This window comes from Nanorana parkeri, unplaced genomic scaffold, assembly GCF_000935625.1.
Source record: "Nanorana parkeri isolate BGI_ZX_2015 unplaced genomic scaffold, ASM93562v1 scaffold11, whole genome shotgun sequence".
NCBI lineage: Eukaryota > Metazoa > Chordata > Amphibia > Anura > Dicroglossidae > Nanorana > Nanorana parkeri.
The window spans coordinates 2,460,382-2,482,378 of NW_017306279.1; the positions used below are offsets into that span (position 1 = coordinate 2,460,382).

At 41.0% G+C, this 21,997-nt stretch overlaps 1 protein-coding gene across 1 annotated transcript in view; it reads right to left on the minus strand.

Annotated features, from left to right (window-relative positions):
* The window catches only part of EHBP1 (EH domain binding protein 1), a 362,056-nt gene that overhangs the window by 230,616 nt on the left and 109,443 nt on the right, over window positions 1–21,997 (minus strand). The window contains 2 exon segments of the mRNA XM_018555921.1: window positions 10,074–10,213; window positions 13,800–13,981. Of these exon segments, the coding sequence (XP_018411423.1) occupies window positions 10,074–10,213; window positions 13,800–13,981 (322 nt within the window).

Here is a 21,997-nt window from a genome sequence, read left to right on the forward strand (position 1 = left end):
AAGAACCTACACACAAACTCCAGAGCACACATCCACATCCCTTTATAGGTCTTCATAAAGACTTGCACACGCTCACAAAGAACAGGTCAAGGGCAAATTTATGTATGGAGCTTTCCACAAAAAACACAACATAATTCCAGCCACAGGGTAGTTTACATGTTTCCACCACCATATTGTATTTCAGGATAATCGCATTCCTTACTTTGGTTCCATCTGACCCATAACCCAAACTCCAAAAATACATCACAAAAATAATGCAGTTATGAACTCATAAGATGAAACAGAAATTCTAATGTAACTAGTATAAGCACTTTAATTTGACTACATATTACCTGTCTATAATCCTCTGCACAGCAGCACATCAGAAAGGAGACTAAGGAAGAGAACTAGAAACCAGTTAGGCACCGTTGCAGTGAACATATGCTGACAGTCCACATGCTGACAGGGTGACTGATTACCTATCACCATGCTGCTGTCAGTTTAGCTGGTTGGGCGGTGGGATTGCGTTCTGCACCACATTGTCCTGCTGCATTAGAAGTCATCAACCTGGCTGTGCTGGATCATACAACTGGCTGCAGAGAGTGATTTGGCATGTAAAACACATCCCACATATGCATTTCAACTGTGTATTTAGCTGTTTGTCCTGAGTTCAGGTTAAAAGTTATTGGGTTTCATTGCTCCCCAAAACATACAAGGCATGATCCTTGTCTTGCATTGAAAAAGGCAAAGAAGCTCAACAATGTATGCACGTTGAATAAACTGTTGCATATTTAGACCATGCCTGTTCTACCGGCAGCCGTTCATGATTCCGACCTGGCCACAGGTAAAATGCTTTACATGTCTTTTCCCGTTACACTAAGTTAAGCTGGCCATACACCTATAGATTATCTGCAGATTTTCTATGGTCAGATGGAAAAAGTGCAACAGATTCCTCCATCTACGCTAAACTGTGTGGATGGAGGAATCTCCCACTGGGCCAAGCTTCAGTATCTTGCTAGTCGGCCCCGCTGGCTCTCAAAATACCCGAACAATGCCTGCATCCAATCAGATTGATCAGGTACATTGAGAGCCAGCGGGACCGACTAGCAAGATACTGAAGCTTGGCCCAGTAGGAGAATCCTCCATCCCCACAGTTTAGCTTAGATGGAGGAATCTGTTGCACTTTTTCCATCTGACCATAGAAACTCTGCAGATAATTTATAGGTGTATGGACAGCTCAAGGGTCTCAGATTTGTACGCATCTTTGAGGAAGAAGACAGTGTAAGGGATAACGCAAAGAAGATTCACTTGTTCAGTATGTACATTTTGGAGGATTCATAAGTGCTCATGCATATCACCCACAATCCATTCTCAAACTCTACAGCTCTATGAAATATATTTTCGTTAAAAGACCTACCATGCAAATTACTTACTCCTAGTTTTTGAATGATGGAAGTGTATACATAATTAAAAAAAACCTTTGAAAGATATGGAGTAAATCACCATCATATGAACATTCCAGACACTGGGGAAGCTAGCTGAGGAAACCTGAGAATTAGTGGCACCCTGCACAGCTGCAGACCCTGTTATTCCAGTGGCTAAATCTATAATAACAGGTTTGCCTTATTATCTTGACATCTGAAAAGGTGCAAAAATATCATTAATGCATTAATGGAGTCACCTGAGGTTATTATGTGCTGGCTCTGTTCACCAACCTGTAATATTAAAATGAATCCGAAACAAAACATTAGGGCATAGAAACGGTTTCACCAGCTATACTTGGGAATTTACCTGGAAGCGCCAGCAAGCAATGACTTGCTGTTAATGTAAACTGCATAAATTTTCTCCCCGAAACTTTTTTTTTTTTTAAAGTCAACTTAATTGATGCCTGTCATTTTTCAACCTAAATAGAGAACTATCAAACTGCCTATTTACTGATCAAGTACATTTTGAGGTTAATGTGCCTGCAGACACCCAGCCTATACAGTTACTGTAAGACCTGTAAGACAATATTGGGGAAAAAATAGTTTGGCCTGTTTGGGTTCATCCAGTCAATCACTACAGTTCTTCTGTCATAAGGCAGGTGCCAGAGGTGTCTGCACATACACGCATATACACATAGACTCAGACACATTACAGGAACATGGATTTAACACACAGATCACTCAACTGTCAGATCTCCTGACCATCCCACGTCTTTTGGAATCTTTCCTTGAATTTCCTGTACATAATAGTGAACAAGTTGCTCATTTGAGGTGCCCAAAACATTAGACTGCTGAAGTCAAATGGATGCATTTTGAGTCATAAGCACAACTAGGCTGTTTAGAACGTTTTAAAGACAGCAACAAACATTCTCAGCATTCACAGAAAGCAGGACTGGCCTAGGTGGAAATTTTTAGCCTATTAAGTATTGTTAAGTACCAACATGGAACTGATACGCATTATGTCATAGGTCAAAAGCATGCATACATGCATGCATGTAAAATTTGAGCTGGCATGTATAAGTGTTAAGTTGGGGAAAATATTTTTATTTGATGATCCAATTGTTCTCTCCTGGCCAGTTTTATGAAGAATCTACTGAATCTGCATTAAAAGGCAGCTGCCTCAAAGAACATGCCAGCATGATGGACTGCTATTAGCGATCACAGATTTGGAGAATAATAGCTGCTCTCGTGCAAAGGTTTATTGCAAATGAAATAGAATAAAAGAAAGACATTTACAGTTATTAAATGGCACAAAACAGTATTTAAATTAAATCCATTTCTTGACGTTCATTAACATACACAAATTCTGAGACAACTGGGTTATAATGTTGCCTACAGGAGGAATAAGAGACTGACAAACACAAAAACTATCTGTAAACAGAAGGAAAAATTAAAAGGGACGCAGGAGATCAGTAGAATTCTGAGATAAATAGGATGCCCAAAAGCAGTCCAATGGAGAGGTGGGTAACGCAGGAAACAAAAATGCCAACACACCCACAATACAACAGTGTAAAAACTGGGACTACCTGCAGCTCTAAGAGCTGCCTGGATGACCTTACACCCTAAGCTTGCATCATTAGAGGTATAAATATCCACCTGGTAGAGATCACATTAACAAAAGACTAGGCAGCAGCCTAGCAAATCTGAGAAACAAATGGCTGAAGCTGAAAGGCCCAGGAAGCACTGACTGATCTAGTAGAGTATGCCTTGACAGGAAAAGATGGAACCTTATTAGGGATGTCCCGATACCGATGCTAGCATCGAAATCGGGCCCGATACAGGGCATTTTGACAAGTACCCGTACTTGTCAAAATGCCCCAATGCATAGCGCCGATGCTTGCACTGTTTTTTTTTTAACTTTACCTTCCGTGGTGGGGTCCTCTGGGCAGGCTGTGAGGAGGAGCGTTGCGTCCCTGCTGTGGGCGGAGCTCCAGGTGGGGTCCTAATGTAGGTGGCCGGCGACTGCCAGGCCCAGTACAAGTACTGTGCCATTTTTTTACACTGAACTGCAGTAAACCGACAGTCAAAGCTGCATGTTCCCACGGCGGCTGTGCGGGGATGGGACAGGTGGCTCTGTAAATGCCTGTCACTGCAAGGAGTGTTTAGCCTGGTGGGGCCTGTACAGACTCCACATCCTGCTGTTGGGGTCATTGTGAGGACCCTCTCCTGCGCTCCTCCTCTCCACTGGCCACCAAGGACTCAGGAGAAAGGTTCTGCAGGAGTAAGGTGAGCCCCTATGTGTGAGGGGAGGAATGGGAGACTGTGGGGGGGTCGTATACTGACTTTATGTAAAATGCATAGCTGGTGGTATTCTGCATAACTGTATAATGATTATACAGGAACGCAGAATACCACCAGCTATACAGGACTACAAATTCCAGCACTGGCGGCACTACCAGGGACGCGATTGCGACCGGGCCCTTGAGTTCCGCCTGTTGGGGGGCCCCAGAGAGGAAAAAGAGCCCCCCCCCCCTCCTCGAGATAGTGCCGCTCCTTCCCCACCGCTCTGCCACCCGCAGCATGTACGGGCGGCTGTGCAGCGGGGCTGGAGAGGCTGTCACTTTTTTTTTTACTTGCCGCGTCGCGCCGAGCGTCACGTCACTGCTGCTCCGGTGGGTGGCGCTCCAGGCAGTCGCCGGCCACCTAAATTAGTACCCCACCTGGAGCACCGCCCACCGGAGCAGCAGTGACGCAATGCTCCTCTCCAGCTCAGCGCCGCCGACGTCCTCACGTGTGAGGATAATGGTGAGGCACCGCGATCGAGGCAACAGTGAGTAAGATGGGGCCTGGGCTTCGTTTTTTGTGTGATCTACTGCTGCAGTGCATTCTATATGTACTGTACATATATAGTACATATAGAATGCACTGCAGCAAAAGATTTACAATACTGCACTCCTAATCTGAATGGGTTAAATGAACCGTAGTAGAACCACATATTATGTACTATTATGTAGTATGGATCATGATTTAACCTATTCATGTTAGCAGGGGATAATTGTAACTCTAATACTGCAGTGTACTGGATGTGTGTACTGTATATGTACTATGGATCATGATTTAACCTATTCATGTTAGCAGGGCAGAATTGTGAGCGCCTCCCACAAGCTGAGCACAGAGACGCGATGCAGCGATCCCGCCCAACGACTACTACAAGAGGCACCGCGTGAAGCAACAGGGATCGGAGTGAAACTGTGAGTGAGGGAAGCTGGGACAGGGCTGGCTGTAAATCTATTGCTATAGTGTACTTGACGTGTGTAATGTATATGTAGTACATATATACAGCACACACCTACACTACAGCAATAGATTTCCAATTCTCCACTGCTAACATGAATAGGTAAAATCATGATCCATAGTACATAACATGTAGTTGTACTATGGATCATTTAAAGTCACATGTCCCTTTTAAAAAAAAAGTATCAGTAATTGGTATCGGCAAGTACATGAGGGGAAGTACTTGGTCCTGAAAAAGTGGTATCGGGACATCCCTATTAATAACCAAATAGAATTTACACTGGATGCAAATTTATCAGAAGTAATGCTAAAGTGACTGTAGATAACTGTATGAAGTTCCTTTTTTATTCTCAAATTATTTTGTCATTGCAATATGGAGTCCTGTTGGTGATGCTTCTTTTAGATGGATTACAAAGGGCCTAATACTTTGCTTAGTATAGAAGGTCTCAGTAAAGAATGTTATAAAAATTTTTGCCAAAAAAAATCTTAAAGAAACCTCGCCCCCTCCTCATGCAGTATTGAGGATACGAGGACTGGCTCTATAAATATTTCAAAGACATTAAAGCAACATAGTGCTTTCTTTGTGGACATTAATAGCATTCTAATGGTATTTCATTCAGCAGGTGGAATGTTAATCCTGCTCTGGACAAATTCCAACCTAGGTCAAGTAATCCTGTCTGCTCATGTCCCACCTGTAAACAAACAGCGAGAATGGCGTGTTTAACCCCCAGAAACTAAACTGTCCGGCAGAATTATTAGTTGTGTAAATTGTACTATTGTTAGGCATCTACTATAGAGAAGAAATAGGGGTTGGGCAGAACTAATGAAAATAGAGGTATGTTCTGCTAAATCACACACTAGCAATAAAATCTGCACCTGTCTTAAGGACCTCCTACACATAAGAAAACCATGCCATAATACAGCAGATGGTGTGATAAGTGCCTAATGCTTACCTGGGAGACCAGAATTGTTGGTGATCAGTAAGCCTGGACATTTTTGATTCAGTCTCCATCTGTCTTAATGGAGATGAACAAAAGATAACCATTATCACATGATCTGCTGTATTGTGTGATAGGCACAATATGCGAATTGCACCTTATTGAAAACCTGCCATCAGAGAAACATGGAAGCGGTAATTTTTTAACCTCGCCTTCTGAAAATGCTAGCTGTCTGGCCCTCTTCTATGCTTCTGCATTACTGGCTCAGTACAAGCAAACAGATAAGGATTTCTCACTTTTCAACAACACCTCTGAACTGCATGCTTGTTCTGGATCAGTGACTTCGAAAGCACTTAATCCCAAGGGCCAGCAAAATAGCCAGTCAAATAGCATTTTAGAAGGAGGTCAGCAATGGCAGCCTACATACTTCAACAACACCAGGAGACTTGAGGGCAAATGCAGGCAGCAATGGGTAGCCTGCCTAATGAGTATGAATAACGAATGTGTGTTTTAGGCGAATGTAGGATCCTTATGGAAACTGATCATACAGTTCCAGCTTTAAAGGCAAGCGTAAAGAACACTTTGGACGTAACACTTACAAGAGAGCATTTGTCAGCCTGATATGAATATCCTCGCATTGAACTTGCATGTATGACCTACACATAATATTTATAGATATTTGCAATGGCAATGGTACAATGAGAATACATCTAACAATTTGATAAAAGCCTCTAACCCTTGCTGTCTAAGCTGCTGCTGTGTTTCAGAATTTTGCATCAGTTGCATCATCTTCAGAATCCAAGCTCTAGGAGAGTCAAACTGATCCTGGCTAGTCACTGACATGGAACATATGCAAGACTAGAGTTCAGATGCCAATGGCTGCATCTTGTTCCAGTGAAGCAAGGATCAGGGTGACCACCCTGGAACCCATTCAAAAACAAGTCAGCATTGAAAGCTCCCATATTTCTATTGTCACAAGTCCTCTATAATCATTATAATCTCCATCCAAATATTTCGTATTTTCGTAGAGGTTGATGGGACAAAGTGCAAGTACAAAAAAGCTTACCTAAAATACAGCACAAGGAAGTTCCACACAGGTTCACTTTAACTGCACAATCCACCATTTTATCAGCAGAGTGATCCACTCGGGTTCACTTTAATGGTACAGAGGATCACTCTAAGGACAAAATCTTGCACTTTTGCAGGAGAGTGGTCCACTCCATAGAAATGCGCCCTTCTGTGGTGTGTGAATGCAGGATATTTGCACACTTCCACAAGTACTTAATTTGCATATTGATATAAATGAAATATACACTCACTGGCCGCTTGATTAGGTACACCTCTTCAGCTGCTCTTAACACAAATATATAATGAGCCAATGGCAGTAACTCAATACATTTAGGCATGTAGACATGGTCAAGATGGTCTGCTGAAGTTCAAACCGAGCATCAGTATGGGGAAGAAAGGTGATTTAAGGGACTTTGAACGCGGCATGGTTGTTGGTGTCAGACGGGCTGGTTTGAGTATTTCAGCAATTGCTGATCTACTGGGATTTTCATACACAAACATCTCTCGGGTTTACAGAAAATGGTCCGACAAAAAGAAAATATCCAGTGAGCGGCAGCTCTCTGGGCAAGAATACCTTGTTGATGTCATAGGAGAATGGCCAGACTGATTCAAGCTGATAGAAAGGCAACGGCAACTCATATAACCACTCGTTACATCCGAGGTATGCAGAAGAGCATCTCTGAACGCACAACACTTTGAACCTTGAAGCAGATGGGCTATAGCCATAGAAGACCACACTGAGTTCCACTTCTGTCAGCTAAGAACAGGAAACTGAGGCTACAGTTTGCAAGGGCTCACCAAAATTGTAAAATAGAAGATTGGAAAAACGTTGCCTAATCTGATGAGTCTCAATTTCTGTTGCGACATTTGGATGGTCGGTCAGAATTACATTGTAAACAACATGAAAGCATGGACCCATCCTGCCTTCTATCAACTGTTCAGGCTGTTGGAGCTTTGCATCAAGGGTGTGCAGCCGACAAATCTGCTGCAATAGTGTTATGCTCTCATGTCAGTATGGACCAAACTCTCTAAGGAATGTTTCCATCACCTTGTTGAATCAATGGCACAAAGAATTAAAACAGTTCTGAAGAAAAAAGGGGTCTAACCCAGTACTAGCAAGGTGTACCTAATAAAGTGGCCAGTGAGTGTATGTTTCCGTCTATGATAAACATCTAATTGGCAACCTGTTTTCTTGGTTACCTTAGTGTGACCTACTTAAAGGTAAATTAGTGCCAAAATGTTCTATAACATTTAAAAAGTTAGTTTGCAAAATCACTGTTTAATGTATGCACCCACGTCATCTGTAATGGTGCATGCCTAAAAAGAAGTCCACGTATTTTCAATTATAACTACAGATGAAAAATAAGTGATTTCATATAACATTGTCAAAATCAAATGCAAAATCACTGTCATGCAGCATTATAGAGCAAAGGATTGTACAATATCATGTTGGCAGGCTTTTAGCCATAACAATGTTTTGACATTTTTACAATTAAAAATGTAACACACACAAACACACAGACCTGGTGATAAATGCCATTCCCAGACATCTTTAACTCATAGGGATACAACGGCTAGTGTAGAACTGCTTCTAGGGTTTCCTAAATATCTGCAGAACACAGACTAACCCAAATGTGTAGCACATATTGGAGAGGTTTGAGGATAAGCATTCATTCTGGCCCAGCATATTCTGAAGTTCAGACTTTCTCTGGTTGAGCAGGGACTGCCATCAAAACTGGACATTAAGCACAGTAATATTTTTCCTCATTTTGTCATCACTCTAATACCAAAGAAAAACAACATTTTGGCAAATTGTGATTGCCAATTTTGATCTTGATTCTGATCATCATTTATAAAAAAAAAGGTACAGATAAATGATCAACATCTACAACCTCAATTCCACAAAGTTGGGACACTGTGTAAAATCTACATAAAAACAGAATGCAATGATTTGCAAATCTCATAAACTCATATTTTATTCACAATAGAAAACAGAAAACATATAAAAAATTTTACTGAGAAAATGTACCATTTTAAGAAAAAAATAAGGTCATTTTAAAATTGATGGCAGCAACAATTCTCAAAAAAAGTTGGGACAGAGCCATGTTTACCACGGTGTAGCATCCCCTCTTCTTTTAACAACACTCTGTAAACGTCCGAGGAGATCAGTTGCTGGAGTTTTGAGAGAGATATGTTGTCTCATTCTTGCCTGATATAGGATTCCAACTGCTCAACAGTCTTTCTTTGTCGAATTTTTTGTTTCAAGATGCGCAAAATATTTTAAAACTGGTGAAAGGTCTGGACTGCAGGCAGGCCAGTTAAGCACCCAGACTCTTCTACTATGAAACCATGCTGTTGTCAAAAATGCAGTATGCGGTTTAGTATTGTCCTGCTGAAATAAAAAAGGCCTTCCCTGAAAAAGACATCATCTGGATGGGAGCATATGCTGTTCTAAAACCTGGATATATCTTTCAGCATTGATGGTGCCTTTCCAGAAAGCCAAAAGGTCCCTCTCCTCTTTAGTCCAGAGGACGCGGCACCCATGGTTGCCAAAAAACTTCAACTTTTGATTCATCAAACCACAGAACAGGTTTTACACTGCCTAATCATGTTACTGACCTGTTGCCAATTAACCTAATTAGTTGCAAAATGTTCTTTCAGCTCTTCCTTGATCGTACCACTTTGTTGCCCTGTTCCAACTTTTTTGAGACGTGTTGCTGCCATCAATTTCAAAATTACAGTTTTTCTGAAAATGAAACATTTTCTAATTTTAAACATTAATTATGTTTTCCAATTTCAATTGTAAATAAAATCTGGGTTTATGATATTTGCAAACCATTGCATTTTGTTTTCATGTAGATTTTACACAGCGTCCCAGCTTTTTTGGAATTGGGTTTGTATTCGTCTACTGAGCTGAAGATCTAGTAGACAAAAATATGACACTATTAAACTAGAATATGACTGGAAATCACTGAACATTTCTTCATTAGAGCACCACTGTGCCCTGTAGTACCCAAACAGCATTTTTCTGATATCAAATGCTTAAAATGGCTGCCCATCCATGAAAACAAGGGAATAGATGTCACTAAAACATTACCAAATTAAGGAGCAACCATGCTGAATGGATTTCTGTGTTCTGGGTAAAGTAGGGCAGAGCTGAACACAATGTCCAGTCTTCACTTCCAGAGCAGTTCTCCATCTTAAATTACCTTACCATATATTCCAATGGGAACCACAATAGAGGGCATGCAGTTGAGTATTTCTGCCATCTAGTGGATTCTCCATAGACTCGTGACAGATGTAGCTTGGATTTTTAGCCAAAACAGCACACCGCTGTTTCAGGGGGTTTCAGGTTTTTGGAAGGACATACCTGTGATTTTAGCAGTCTTCTCCTCCTGGTTTACTCGGTTCTCTTCATCATCTTCATTGTCTTCTTCAAAATCATCCAGGTTTCCTATGTCTGCTTGCTTCATGCTCATCAAACTGGCGAGACTTTGCATGTCCTCATCACTGAAAGAGAAAATACAAAGCATTCAGCGCTTCTGCACATAATATACAGTATTTCACATAGAATTACTAGAGAAAATGTAGAAAAACTGAAAACACAAAACAAGCTAGACTGATGGCAGTAGAATGTTTAACCCGCATTTTATTATGATCCAACTCTCCTTGCCCTGATGTCCCCAGACAGACACACAGAAGGCCCCAAGTGAAATTCCAAGTGGGGGATTTTCCATTTTAGTGAACCGGATTGATTGCATATAGACTTAAAGCTCATTCCATTAAGTTCACATCAGATCTGGAATCGGAGATCACATTGTTAAGTATTATGCCATTTGAAGTTCTTGTGTAAGTTAAAAATGAGAATACTCTAATGCAGGCAGCATGCTGACTTCAGAATGAACTGCACAATCTACCAATGAGAAGCATGTACAATAAGAGAAGATAACTGCGTGTTACTTCATCTTGTAATTGCTCTTGGCAATCCCACCCCAACCAGTTCTGCATTATGCAACTATTCAGGAGTCTCAGGCAAAATGTGGTAAATACCAGTCTATCCTACAGTCCTAATTCATGAATATCACCCTTTAATTGTTCCATTAAATTTAAAGTGTATCGAAGGCCAAAACATTTTTGATAGCTTTGGTGGAGAAGGTAATGATTAAAGCCCCTATCAGTTTAATTTTTTTGCCTTCTTTGTCCCATTGGGGAGATTTCCCCTCACTTCCTTTTCCAGAGACACAGCAAGAAGAGAGGCAACCTCTCCAAAGTGTAGTGAAACCCTATGTCAGATGTCACTGCAACAAATGTCAAAAATAGAAGATTTTTTTAATATTCCTGTTCTTGCGAGTACTTTATAATATTGGGTTTCCTATCACCTTCTTTACTGGTAACAACAGACATGAAGATAAATAGAGAGGTTGAATCTCTTTACTGAGAGATCAATAAAAGTCTGACAGAGGTCTAACCCTTTTCCTATGCTATCCAGAGCTAAATGGCGTGAGATATACTTTGAAGTAAATGGCATATGGACATACCAGTGTAACTGAGCAAGTTGCATGTATGCAATTTTACTTTCATAAAATACTGCTCCTCTGTATCCCAGGAGACAGAATGGAAGAGAAATTCCCAGGAGAACCAATATTCTATCTTACCTTTCATGGATGCCTACAGTATCTGGTGCATAGGCTATCCTTAAAAGGAGAACTATTGGGTTAAGGCTTTTCCCCATTGTTCTCCTTAGGGTAACGGAAGGACACAAACTAACGTCCTCCTGTCACCCTAAGCTCAGTATACCGGGAGCTACTGCTCGCGGTATACTGAGACGCCGCAGCTGAAGTTGATCCCGACAATTATGTCTGGATCCGCTCAGCTGCGTGTGTGACAGCTGGCTCTGCCTATCTAGAGGCAGAGCCAGCTGTACCCGCCCCCTCCGCGTCCGATCCGCCAGTCAGCGCTGGCGGATCGGGGCAGAAAGGGGGGAATCCAGCCCCTCCCCTGTCACGGCAGAGAGCTGTGACTGGATCGAGAGGTGAGCGAACGCCGGTATATGTTCGCTCACCTCCCGATCTACTGAGCCGACCTGTGACAGTCTCATTGTCATAGGTCGGCTAGAACTATGAGGTGAGTGAAAAGCACTCACCTCATAGTTCTCCTTTAAACACCAACTCTCTGAAAAGTCAATATTTGCATACAGCTTTGGGGGTTCTCAGGGTAAAGTGCAGCAACACCACAGATAAAGCTAAAGAGCTACAACGCATATTCTATTAGCTATAGAAAAGCACAAGCACATTCATATCATACAATATGCAAGAAAGAACATTATTACACAGCAGGGTACAGCGTCAGCTATTTGAGAAAATATCTGTTACTTATGTAGTAGAAGGTGGGAAATGGTTTTTTATTAAGAAGAATGCTCTATTTCAGACACAGTACAAATAATAGCTTATCTACATTTTGATGGCTTGCTTGCAATTTAATGATACATTTCTGTAATTGGCATTCTGTACAATTCACGCTCAGTGTGTACGATGGAGTTGAGGATTAACACTGGACATTGAAATAGACTTTCTATGCCTCCCAAGGAATCCGCACATGTTAATACCCGCAGAGATGATTGCAGGATAGAATACAATTAAATGTTGTCAGGCAACAAAACTGAACTTTCATAATGTGGTAAAGAATAAGAGAGATAAAAGGAAAATGGGAGGGGGGGAGGGGGCTAAAAGATTAGAAAAAAAAAGAAAAAGCAAAATATTTGCATAAATCCACAAATTAAATTGCGCTCAGAAGTGAGAATGTATGTCTACTGTTATGGCTTTTTTCTACTCTCATTTATTCAGGAACAATATAAGCTGTATGAAATGAAAGCTCAAAACACTGTAAAAAAAATGGCTTAAAACATCCTTCTTCTGTATTAACATTCCATTAAACGTGACAACAGCTGGTGCTCCACAGCATCTACAGGAGTCAGCGACATCCATGAAATAGCCTCATTTAACACAGCAAGTCCTTCACTAAATGGTGAGCAGATTCCATTCTTAAAGAAATACTATGGTGTAATTTCCATTTCAAAGATTTTTATTTGTATTTAGTTTTTTTTTTTTAAACACAAGTACAGTTAAAAAAAGCACCACCCAAGGTAGAAATAGAGTGATACCCAGGATAGGCGCAGAGCGTTTAGTAACAATTAAGGATCACAATGCAGAGGATACCATGACAAGGGTCATGGGCTATCAATAAACTTGGGGTTGCAAAGAAGTAGCTGTAGCCTCTGGTACAGATGCATGTCTTAAGGGCTTTTGGGCATTGTGAATAGATTGCCTGCTAAGCAAAGGGACAATAACAGGTGTGAACAAGTCAAATCACTATAGGCCACAATAACAAAGTGAAGAGTGAAAGAAGGAAAGAAGAACAGCCAAGAAAAAAAGGGGGCGAGGGGATCATCAGTCTTCAACACAGAAAAGATAAAGAAAGAGATGAGGTGAAAGAAAGAAAAGAGAAAAAAAAGGGGGGAGGGGTGGAGAAGGTGGTCTATGTCTTAAGCCGGCTATACACTGTAAAAATATTGGCCGGTTAGGCCCGGTTGCCACCCTTCCGTCCACAATCCTTCAATCACCATGGATGCTGAATGAGCCATTAAATGTTAGAGCTGACCCGTAGACATGCATGAGGTAAGAGGCGCTGATAACCTAGATAGAATGTTCTGTGTACTAAGCAGAAAGCACAGCTTGTTATTTTAAATGCTTCCCTAAAAATGAAAGCTTACAGATACGGCAGGAAACAAAAAGTGTATACATTGTTTATTTAAAAGATAGTTCTTATTTTTCTTTAACCTTCTAAGGTTTGGGTCATATGAAGCAGTGCATGAACTATCTAAGCCATCTAAGTGCATTATATTCCTAAAAAGGCTGAGGGCCAAAAAGAGGAGGGTTTCAGGAGGCTTACTGTAAGAGTAATTAAGGACATATAAGTGTGGCAAAAAATTTAGATCTTTAGATTATGAGGTTTATCTGCAGTTCAGCTTTAAGACAGTGATGTTAAATAAATAAGGTAGTAGTAGAGAAGAACCAAACCCATACAGAACGAAACTTACGTAGCTTTGCCTTCTCTTAAAAATATACAAGACAGTGAAAACTGAAGAGTGGCTGACACAACTTTCTTTGACAGGGGTTTAAATTTCAGCTTGACATCTGTTTGAGTAGGCATGGGGCTTGCATATTGCTTCATGTTAATGTTGCTGGTAGCGAGGGCTTTACGACGACCAGAAGTAGATTCCTATTAAGAAAAAAAGGAAGAATTTTAGACATTTCTAAGAATCTTACGTTTTAATTATTGCCTAAATTTTACTTTTGTGGATGGTGTGGAGAAAGTTTAAAACCTATGTCCCCACTGAGGAGATCTGAACACCTTACTTTGTGCCAAACGTTTGACAGGGTGTCACCAGACAAAAAGTGAGAAGATATCTCCCTAACAGGGACAGCCATAAAAAGATGGGTTATAATCCTTTTATTGAATCCAAAACTCAAATATGTATTGGGGGGAGTTGGGCTTTATCAGTTTATGGGGGGGAAAAAAATAAAGTTCCCTGCATTACATTGAAACCATTACCTTCTGCTACATATGTGACATGTCCACTATAATTACTATTATTCTTTCTGTTAAAAAGAAAAAAGTTCTGCAATGTGAGCTCTTAACAAAACCATAAACCGGTTTCTCAGGTGTGGCATTAGTCAAAATATTAATGCAGGTGAAAAGTTTAATCTGTATATCAATGAGAATACAGTCTGCAACTATGACACTCATTGTAGATGATCTAGGTCACACACAGGCAACCTACCACTGTAGACACTCAACTTAGATGAGCTAGGTCACGCATGGCCAACCTTCCGTCGCAGATACTCAGCTTAGATGATCCACTGCCCACCCACCCCCAGGGAGATACTCATTTAAGATTATCTAGGTCACACATTGCCCACCTACCATCACAGGCACTCATCTTAATGATCTACCACCCACCTACTGCTGGAGTGACACAAATTTTACAAGATCTCGATCACGCATGGCCAACCTAAGACCCTCATCTTAGATGATCCAGGTCACGCATGACCAACCTACCACCAGAAAATTACGTCTCAGTTTACCTTATCAACAGCTAGAAACCGCTTTTTAGCTAACTGAGTCACTTGGGTTGTCCATGCACAATTTAATTTGTCCAACAGGAAGCTTTATTTAGGGAAGAGTATGTTTAATACAAGAATGGTCTATACCCATAAAAACATAGCAACAGGTTTGTTTTAATACCCACTACCCCCAGCAGCAGATATACACTTTTCCTACATGTCTCAATCCTCCTGTTCAGTTTCCAGGAGTGAATAGCCGGTACTTGCAGGTATGGAGAAGAATGTGATGTACTGGCCTTCTCTCATGTGACAGCACTGATGCTACCCGATTGGCTCAGCAGGATCACATGAGGACAATGGAAGAAGTCTTTAGCCATGTGCAAGTTCTAACTGCAGTGACACAGTACTTACATTGGGTTTCATTTCTCTGCTGCAGGCAGCTTAATGGAGAAGCAAAGAAAAGGCGAGTATGTATTGTGTAATCAGGGAGCATTATAGAAAAAACTGTTGCTTTGCCTTCCATGTGCAAAAAACAGGTTAGCTCTAAGGTCAGAGAAGGTACATTATTTTACATAATTTCTCAGCTCAGAGGAGAGTTCAATTTTCCAGCTCTCCAAACATGAGCTATGTAGAAATGTATACTGTACACACCACACCTTAATCAGTCAAAACTCAATGCCAGGAAGGAGTGGAGTCACACCCAAGATGTTAGTTTACGAAAATAAGTTTAAAAAAAAAGTTTAATAAAGAACTGAGACGTAATGCAGTCTGTAATTTATAATTACATTCATTTACAAAATAAGATCAGGATGTTATGTAAAGGGCGGATCCAGCCCAAGGGCTGAATGCACAAGATAAACACAAATACAGGAAGGCTCTTACTGGCCAAATGGGATGAGATTCACCTATTACTGCTGTGCTATCTCTGCAAATTCTGCACCATTGTCCTACCTCTGGTCTGTGTACATATCACCACATTGCCAGTGCCTCTCCAAGTCAAATGGCAACAGAATTTGTAATAGATGATTCATGGATTGTATGTAAAGATATATTGCGAGACTATAGGATTGTATGCAAAGATATATTGGTATATTGTGTTGCAAAATTGTAACATTCACACTCAGGTCACTAGAATTAACCCTTCCTTTACTGCCCATCACTGTTCAGGTGGTGGCTTTCAATGATGTCCCCTCTGAATGATATAGAGGGGCTTCTGGCCACATGTTATCATCATGTAGAACCAACAATAACATAAATGCAGCAGCAAACTAGTCTAAGTTATGACAGGCTTCTAAATCAAGGTGACTGGTAATATCTAAACAAGAGTCATTTAAGTTTCACTCTACAACTAGGGGTCTATTTATAAACGATTCCCAGGGCCATGCGAATCTCTGTGATGGTACGCTCTGTGTGAATAGAGGCAAAAACGAACAAACATTCTTGATATATTTTTCTTTGCAGGTTGAATGTATTGCAATACTGCATTATAACCACTAGATGGCGCTAAGGAGCATAGGACATATATATTTCCTAAGCTCTTCCGCTCCATCTAGTGACCATAGTGCAGTATTACATTACATTTGAGTTGCAAAGAAAATATACTAAATCGTTTTTGCTTTTTTTTCACACAGAACAAATGTTCACATAGATTCACAGGCAAAAGGCTATCCAAATTGTTTAGAATAGACCCCCCTAGAGTTAAGCTCTGGGGGGGAAAATTATGTATTTATTTTTTGGATAGAGTGGGGACAGTAAGAATTTCTATCAGATGTTTTTTGTGCTGTCTGTGTCCCCATCAGGGAGATTTCCTCTCATTTCTTGTCCCTGTAATCAAATAGGAAGGGAGGGGAAGCTGGCCAATAGAGGGCACAGAGCACTAAATAAAATTACAAAAAAGGAAGGACAACCCTTCTCCCGCTATATTTAAAAGAAAAAACTATTTCTAGCTTGAGTTGGGCTTAAAGATATAATAGACCCAGGCAACCTTATAATTCAGACAGTGTGGACAAGTCAGTTGTGAACGATAGGGCACTTGCAGTAGGCACTGAGCAGCATCTTTCCGCAGTGCTGTGTGTTGGCTGTCATATTAGCAGAAGTGCAAGTTATTACTTTGCTGCTATTCCGGGTCCTAGATCCCACCCCCTGGTGACACCATCAATGTAATCCACTGATCAGAGTGATGTAAAACTCCTGCTAGGCTCCTATGTGGCCTAGAAGAACAGAATGTGCCAATGCACTCAGTTGTCAGTTGTACGGAAGTACTTTGCTTCTCCATAATGGGGAAATTATATGCTAAAAGGTACATTTTTCTACTGACCTTGTTTGTCACATTGAACTTTGCTAATGAATTCCACTAAACAGCCAAACTTTACATTTTAAGTATATGTCTGCTTTAAGAAACATTATGCTTCACATCTTAACTTAAATCATTTGAAAAATGCAATTAACATAAACAAAAGGTTAAACAAGGCTGCCAGTTCACAGACTCACTTGAAATATCAGAGAAAGGCGTTAATCAACACTCTTAGATGACAGCTCAATTATCTTTGAAGAAGACATGTCATAACCCGCAATACCTTATGTTTGAGGTGATGCTTACAATCAGTGTCTTGCAGGCAGGTTTAAGAAATTACAACATGTGCAACTGGCTTATGTCACAGGGAAACTCTAATTATTAAGGAACAGAAACTTTCACTGGTCCAGTGCTTCTCGAAAGTGGTCCTCAGTGTTCACCAGCACCACGCATTACCTGAACTAGTCTCAGAGTCCCTTGTGAAAGAGGTAGTGTGTTTCTTTGAAGCCATTACTAACATATCTATACCTCTACGAGGAAATTAAGAAAATGTGCATTGTTAAGAGAATCCATGTACAGCATGGTAGAATCTTTGAGGGTTAAAAAACAAACACACACACACACACGCACACTTTATATTCCTACTCGAAAACTAAATAAAAATACATTATATTGCTTAGTTCAAGAAGCATTTCAAACTTAAGCTTATGACTATATCTTTAACTGTAGCTTGCTTAGTTAAAGGGATAGTTCACCTTTTCCATTAAACTGTCCATGCATTCAAGCGTTCCTAGTATATTAAATAAATACGCTCAGCTTTGGCAAAATAAGCTTCTTTTCAATGTCATACCTGTAGGCCATACATGGCTTCTCCCAAGCGTGTCTGTAAAATCCTAGTGTGAGGGACTCTTCCTATCCTGCCGCCTAGATGGCAGAATGGGCCAACAGCTGGATGCACCTCCCTGCCGCAGGGAGCTCTTTGCCTTGTTTATAACATGCACATATGCAGTGTTCTCTCTCTCTCACACTCAGCTGCAACAGAGTTGTCTATCAACAACTTCTTATGGGTGCCACCTTCCCTACCTGCCTTTCTCCCTGGGTACACAAACCCCTCAGCATTTAAAGCTTGGACATGACAAAAAAATCTTCAGGAGAACACATGATCAGCAAGAAGAATTCAGTCCTTCAACTCCCTGCAAGGCTCCCACCACTTGAACCCTGTAGAAATTTTTAGGAGTTACCAAAATCAACAGTTCCTCCAGGAAATAACCTATACTGTGACAAAAGCAACATCACTTGCAGTAAAAGATCAATAACCAATAATCCACAGGGCCCTGGCCTCATCTCCTTTACAGTATTTACACCAACTACATGACAGGATACTCATTTACATTTAAATGTGTGAAAAACATTCCCTATCAAAAGAAGGTTTGGAGCCAAATTTGGCTGCGTCCAAAAGCTCAAACCACTTCCTTCCCATGCAGGCAAGTTAAGAACCGCTCCTTCCTTGGTACCAGTTTCCTATGCAAGTTTCCAAGCCCCTTCCCAAGGTACCAATTCAGGTTTTCATGGCTGTTCATCAGGTTTATTCCTTTACATTTGATGGGAATGCCTGAAGGTCAGTAGATTCTGGTCCTGAGTGTATCAACTGCTATACTCAGTCAGAGGCACAGAGACATGTACAAGTTAATGATTGTTAGTGTTACAGTGGCCAAGCATGTAATACAGCGGTTATCAACCTTTCTAGTCCCGCGAGCCTTTGATAACAATGCCCAAGTTGTGGCAACCCCTTACGGTAAAAATATTTTCGTTGCTCCTTCATCGCTGTAATTTTACGATCGTTAGATAGCTTTTAGATAGTGGCTCCCGGAAAGGTTTACTCTAAACCTTTATGTAGGCCATACATGGCTTCTCCCAAGCGTGTCTGTAAAATCCTAGTGTGAGGGACTCTTCCTATCCTGCCGCCTAGATGGCAGAATGGGCCAACAGCTGGATGCACCTCCCTGCCGCAGGGAGCTCTTTGCCTTGTTTATAACATGCACATATGCAGTGTTCTCTCTCTCTCACACTCAGCTGCAACAGAGTTGTCTATCAACAACTTCTTATGGGTGCCACCTTCCCTACCTGCCTTTCTCCCTGGGTACACAAACCCCTCAGCATTTAAAGCTTGGACATGACAAAAAAATCTTCAGGAGAACACATGATCAGCAAGAAGAATTCAGTCCTTCAACTCCCTGCAAGGCTCCCACCACTTGAACCCTGTAGAAATTTTTAGGAGTTACCAAAATCAACAGTTCCTCCAGGAAATAACCTATACTGTGACAAAAGCAACATCACTTGCAGTAAAAGATCAATAACCAATAATCCACAGGGCCCTGGCCTCATCTCCTTTACAGTATTTACACCAACTACATGACAGGATACTCATTTACATTTAAATGTGTGAAAAACATTCCCTATCAAAAGAAGGTTTGGAGCCAAATTTGGCTGCGTCCAAAAGCTCAAACCACTTCCTTCCCATGCAGGCAAGTTAAGAACCGCTCCTTCCTTGGTACCAGTTTCCTATGCAAGTTTCCAAGCCCCTTCCCAAGGTACCAATTCAGGTTTTCATGGCTGTTCATCAGGTTTATTCCTTTACATTTGATGGGAATGCCTGAAGGTCAGTAGATTCTGGTCCTGAGTGTATCAACTGCTATACTCAGTCAGAGGCACAGAGACATGTACAAGTTAATGATTGTTAGTGTTACAGTGGCCAAGCATGTAATACAGCGGTTATCAACCTTTCTAGTCCCGCGAGCCTTTGATAACAATGCCCAAGTTGTGGCAACCCCTTACGGTAAAAATATTTTCGTTGCTCCTTCATCGCTGTAATTTTACGATCGTTAGATAGCTTTTAGATAGTGGCTCCCGGAAAGGTTTACTCTAAACCTTTCCCTGCTCTGTTTTTTTTTCTGACATCGGAGCCACCGTCAGTCAGAAAAAAAGAGAAAAAAACAGCATAGGAATGCATAGCTAGATTCATATTGGCTATTTCAATTTGCAATATCCAATAGCAAGCTGGATATTGCACCCACCCTCTGCTGCTGTCAATCACTAGAAGGGGGCTGCTGTCAATCACTTCAGGTCCCCTTCTGCTGATTGACAGCAGCACTGGGCAGGTGCAATAGCTAGTTTGCTATTGTAAAGTGAAATAGCCAATAGGAATCTAGCAATGCATTCCTATGCTGTTTTTTTTTTCTTCTTTTTTTCCGGCTCCGATGTCAGGAAAAAAAAACAGAGCAGGGAAAGGTTTACTCTGCTCGATCGAGCAGAGTAAACCCTTCTGGGAGAAAGTTTCTCTCCCGGGCGGCCGGGAGCTGCTAATAGCAGGAGACTCCCAAAGCGTCCGGGAGAGTTGGGGTGTCTTTAAGTAACCCCTGGCAAATCGTCATTTGACCCCCGACGGGGTCACGACCCACAGGTTGAGAACTGCTGATGTAATAGCTAGAACATTTCAGTGCATCCTCTTCCCAGATGAGGTGTCCCATGTAATGTTTGAAAAATGTATAGCTTTACAAGATCATACCAAACAAACATGGAACCATTGGATCAAACTATATTTACCTCCTACCTTTCTATGACCATGTAAACACAATCCTCGCTTTCCCAAAAGGTGACCTCTTTGCTAGAGTATTGTGGCTGGTCTTTGACAAAATATATTTAATTCCAAATTTTTACAATAATAGCCAACGGTCACCATATACATACCATTGTTTCAATCGGCCCACATTGAATGAAGCATACATTCCTAAATTCCTATTGGTGCCAGAATCCTTGTCTGCTAAATGTCTGAAATCTCATCTTGTAAAAATTAAAGACCAATCATGGTCAACAGTCCTGCCCTCTCAGTACAGCCTTTCCTGTGCACCTTGGAGCATGAGAAAGAGGTCCCTCAATGCAAAAAACATGACAAGAGGCTCCAGTCTTACCCATAAACTATGTGAGAAACGTGATTAATCTGCTAACACTGGATCTTGCAAACGGAATTTTGAGCTATACTGCAATATAAATGCTAAATAAGTCAACGCAGACAGAAAATGTCCCTTTTAAGTATTTGTAATATACATCACTTACAGAGAACAAACTTGTTTCTTTAGATCAGAAGGTATGTGATATGTCAGTTAGGCTTGAAAATATAGGCCACCATCTACTTTGTTGTGTGAGGCCCACAGACCTGTATTATCAATTGTACTCTGGCAATAAAGCCTGGGTGTCCTGGGTTTCACTACTGCATTAAAACAGAAACCCTACAGACATCAAAGCATCTTCCAAAAAGATTAGAAATCACTTTTACTTGTAATGTTAGGAAAGTCACAATATGTGAATCCAATTTTCTTCAACAGGCTTTGAATGTTCCCACAATGTGTGATCTTTGTGAAGAGATGGGACATAAACAAAGGGCTTCCCACCTCTAACCCATTAAAGAAAGCCAGAGTGTGAATGGTGCAAAATAATACACCAGACATCTCCATCACTTATTTCCACACAACCAATTCAAGATCACAGAAAAAACCTTCAAGGGGGCACTTGGGAGCTTTAGAAGAGTGTTTGCGTTATTAGTTCAGTTACTCATTTCCTTTGGGATGAATTCAGCAGGAGTGGTGCCATGCTGGAAGGGGGGTAGAAGCTCTTCAATGAGTATATAGAAAAAGACAGGTTGGATACACAGCATTCATGTAAAAAGAAGAGAGAGCAATCTACTGAAGTCCTCATTACTATTCTATACATTAAACCTCAATATCCAGCTTTCTCACTGCCCTGAATGACAGAGGCCTTAGTCAGTCGGCCCAAAACAGATATCTAATTTTTGGCAGATGCTGAAAGAGACTTAAACATATA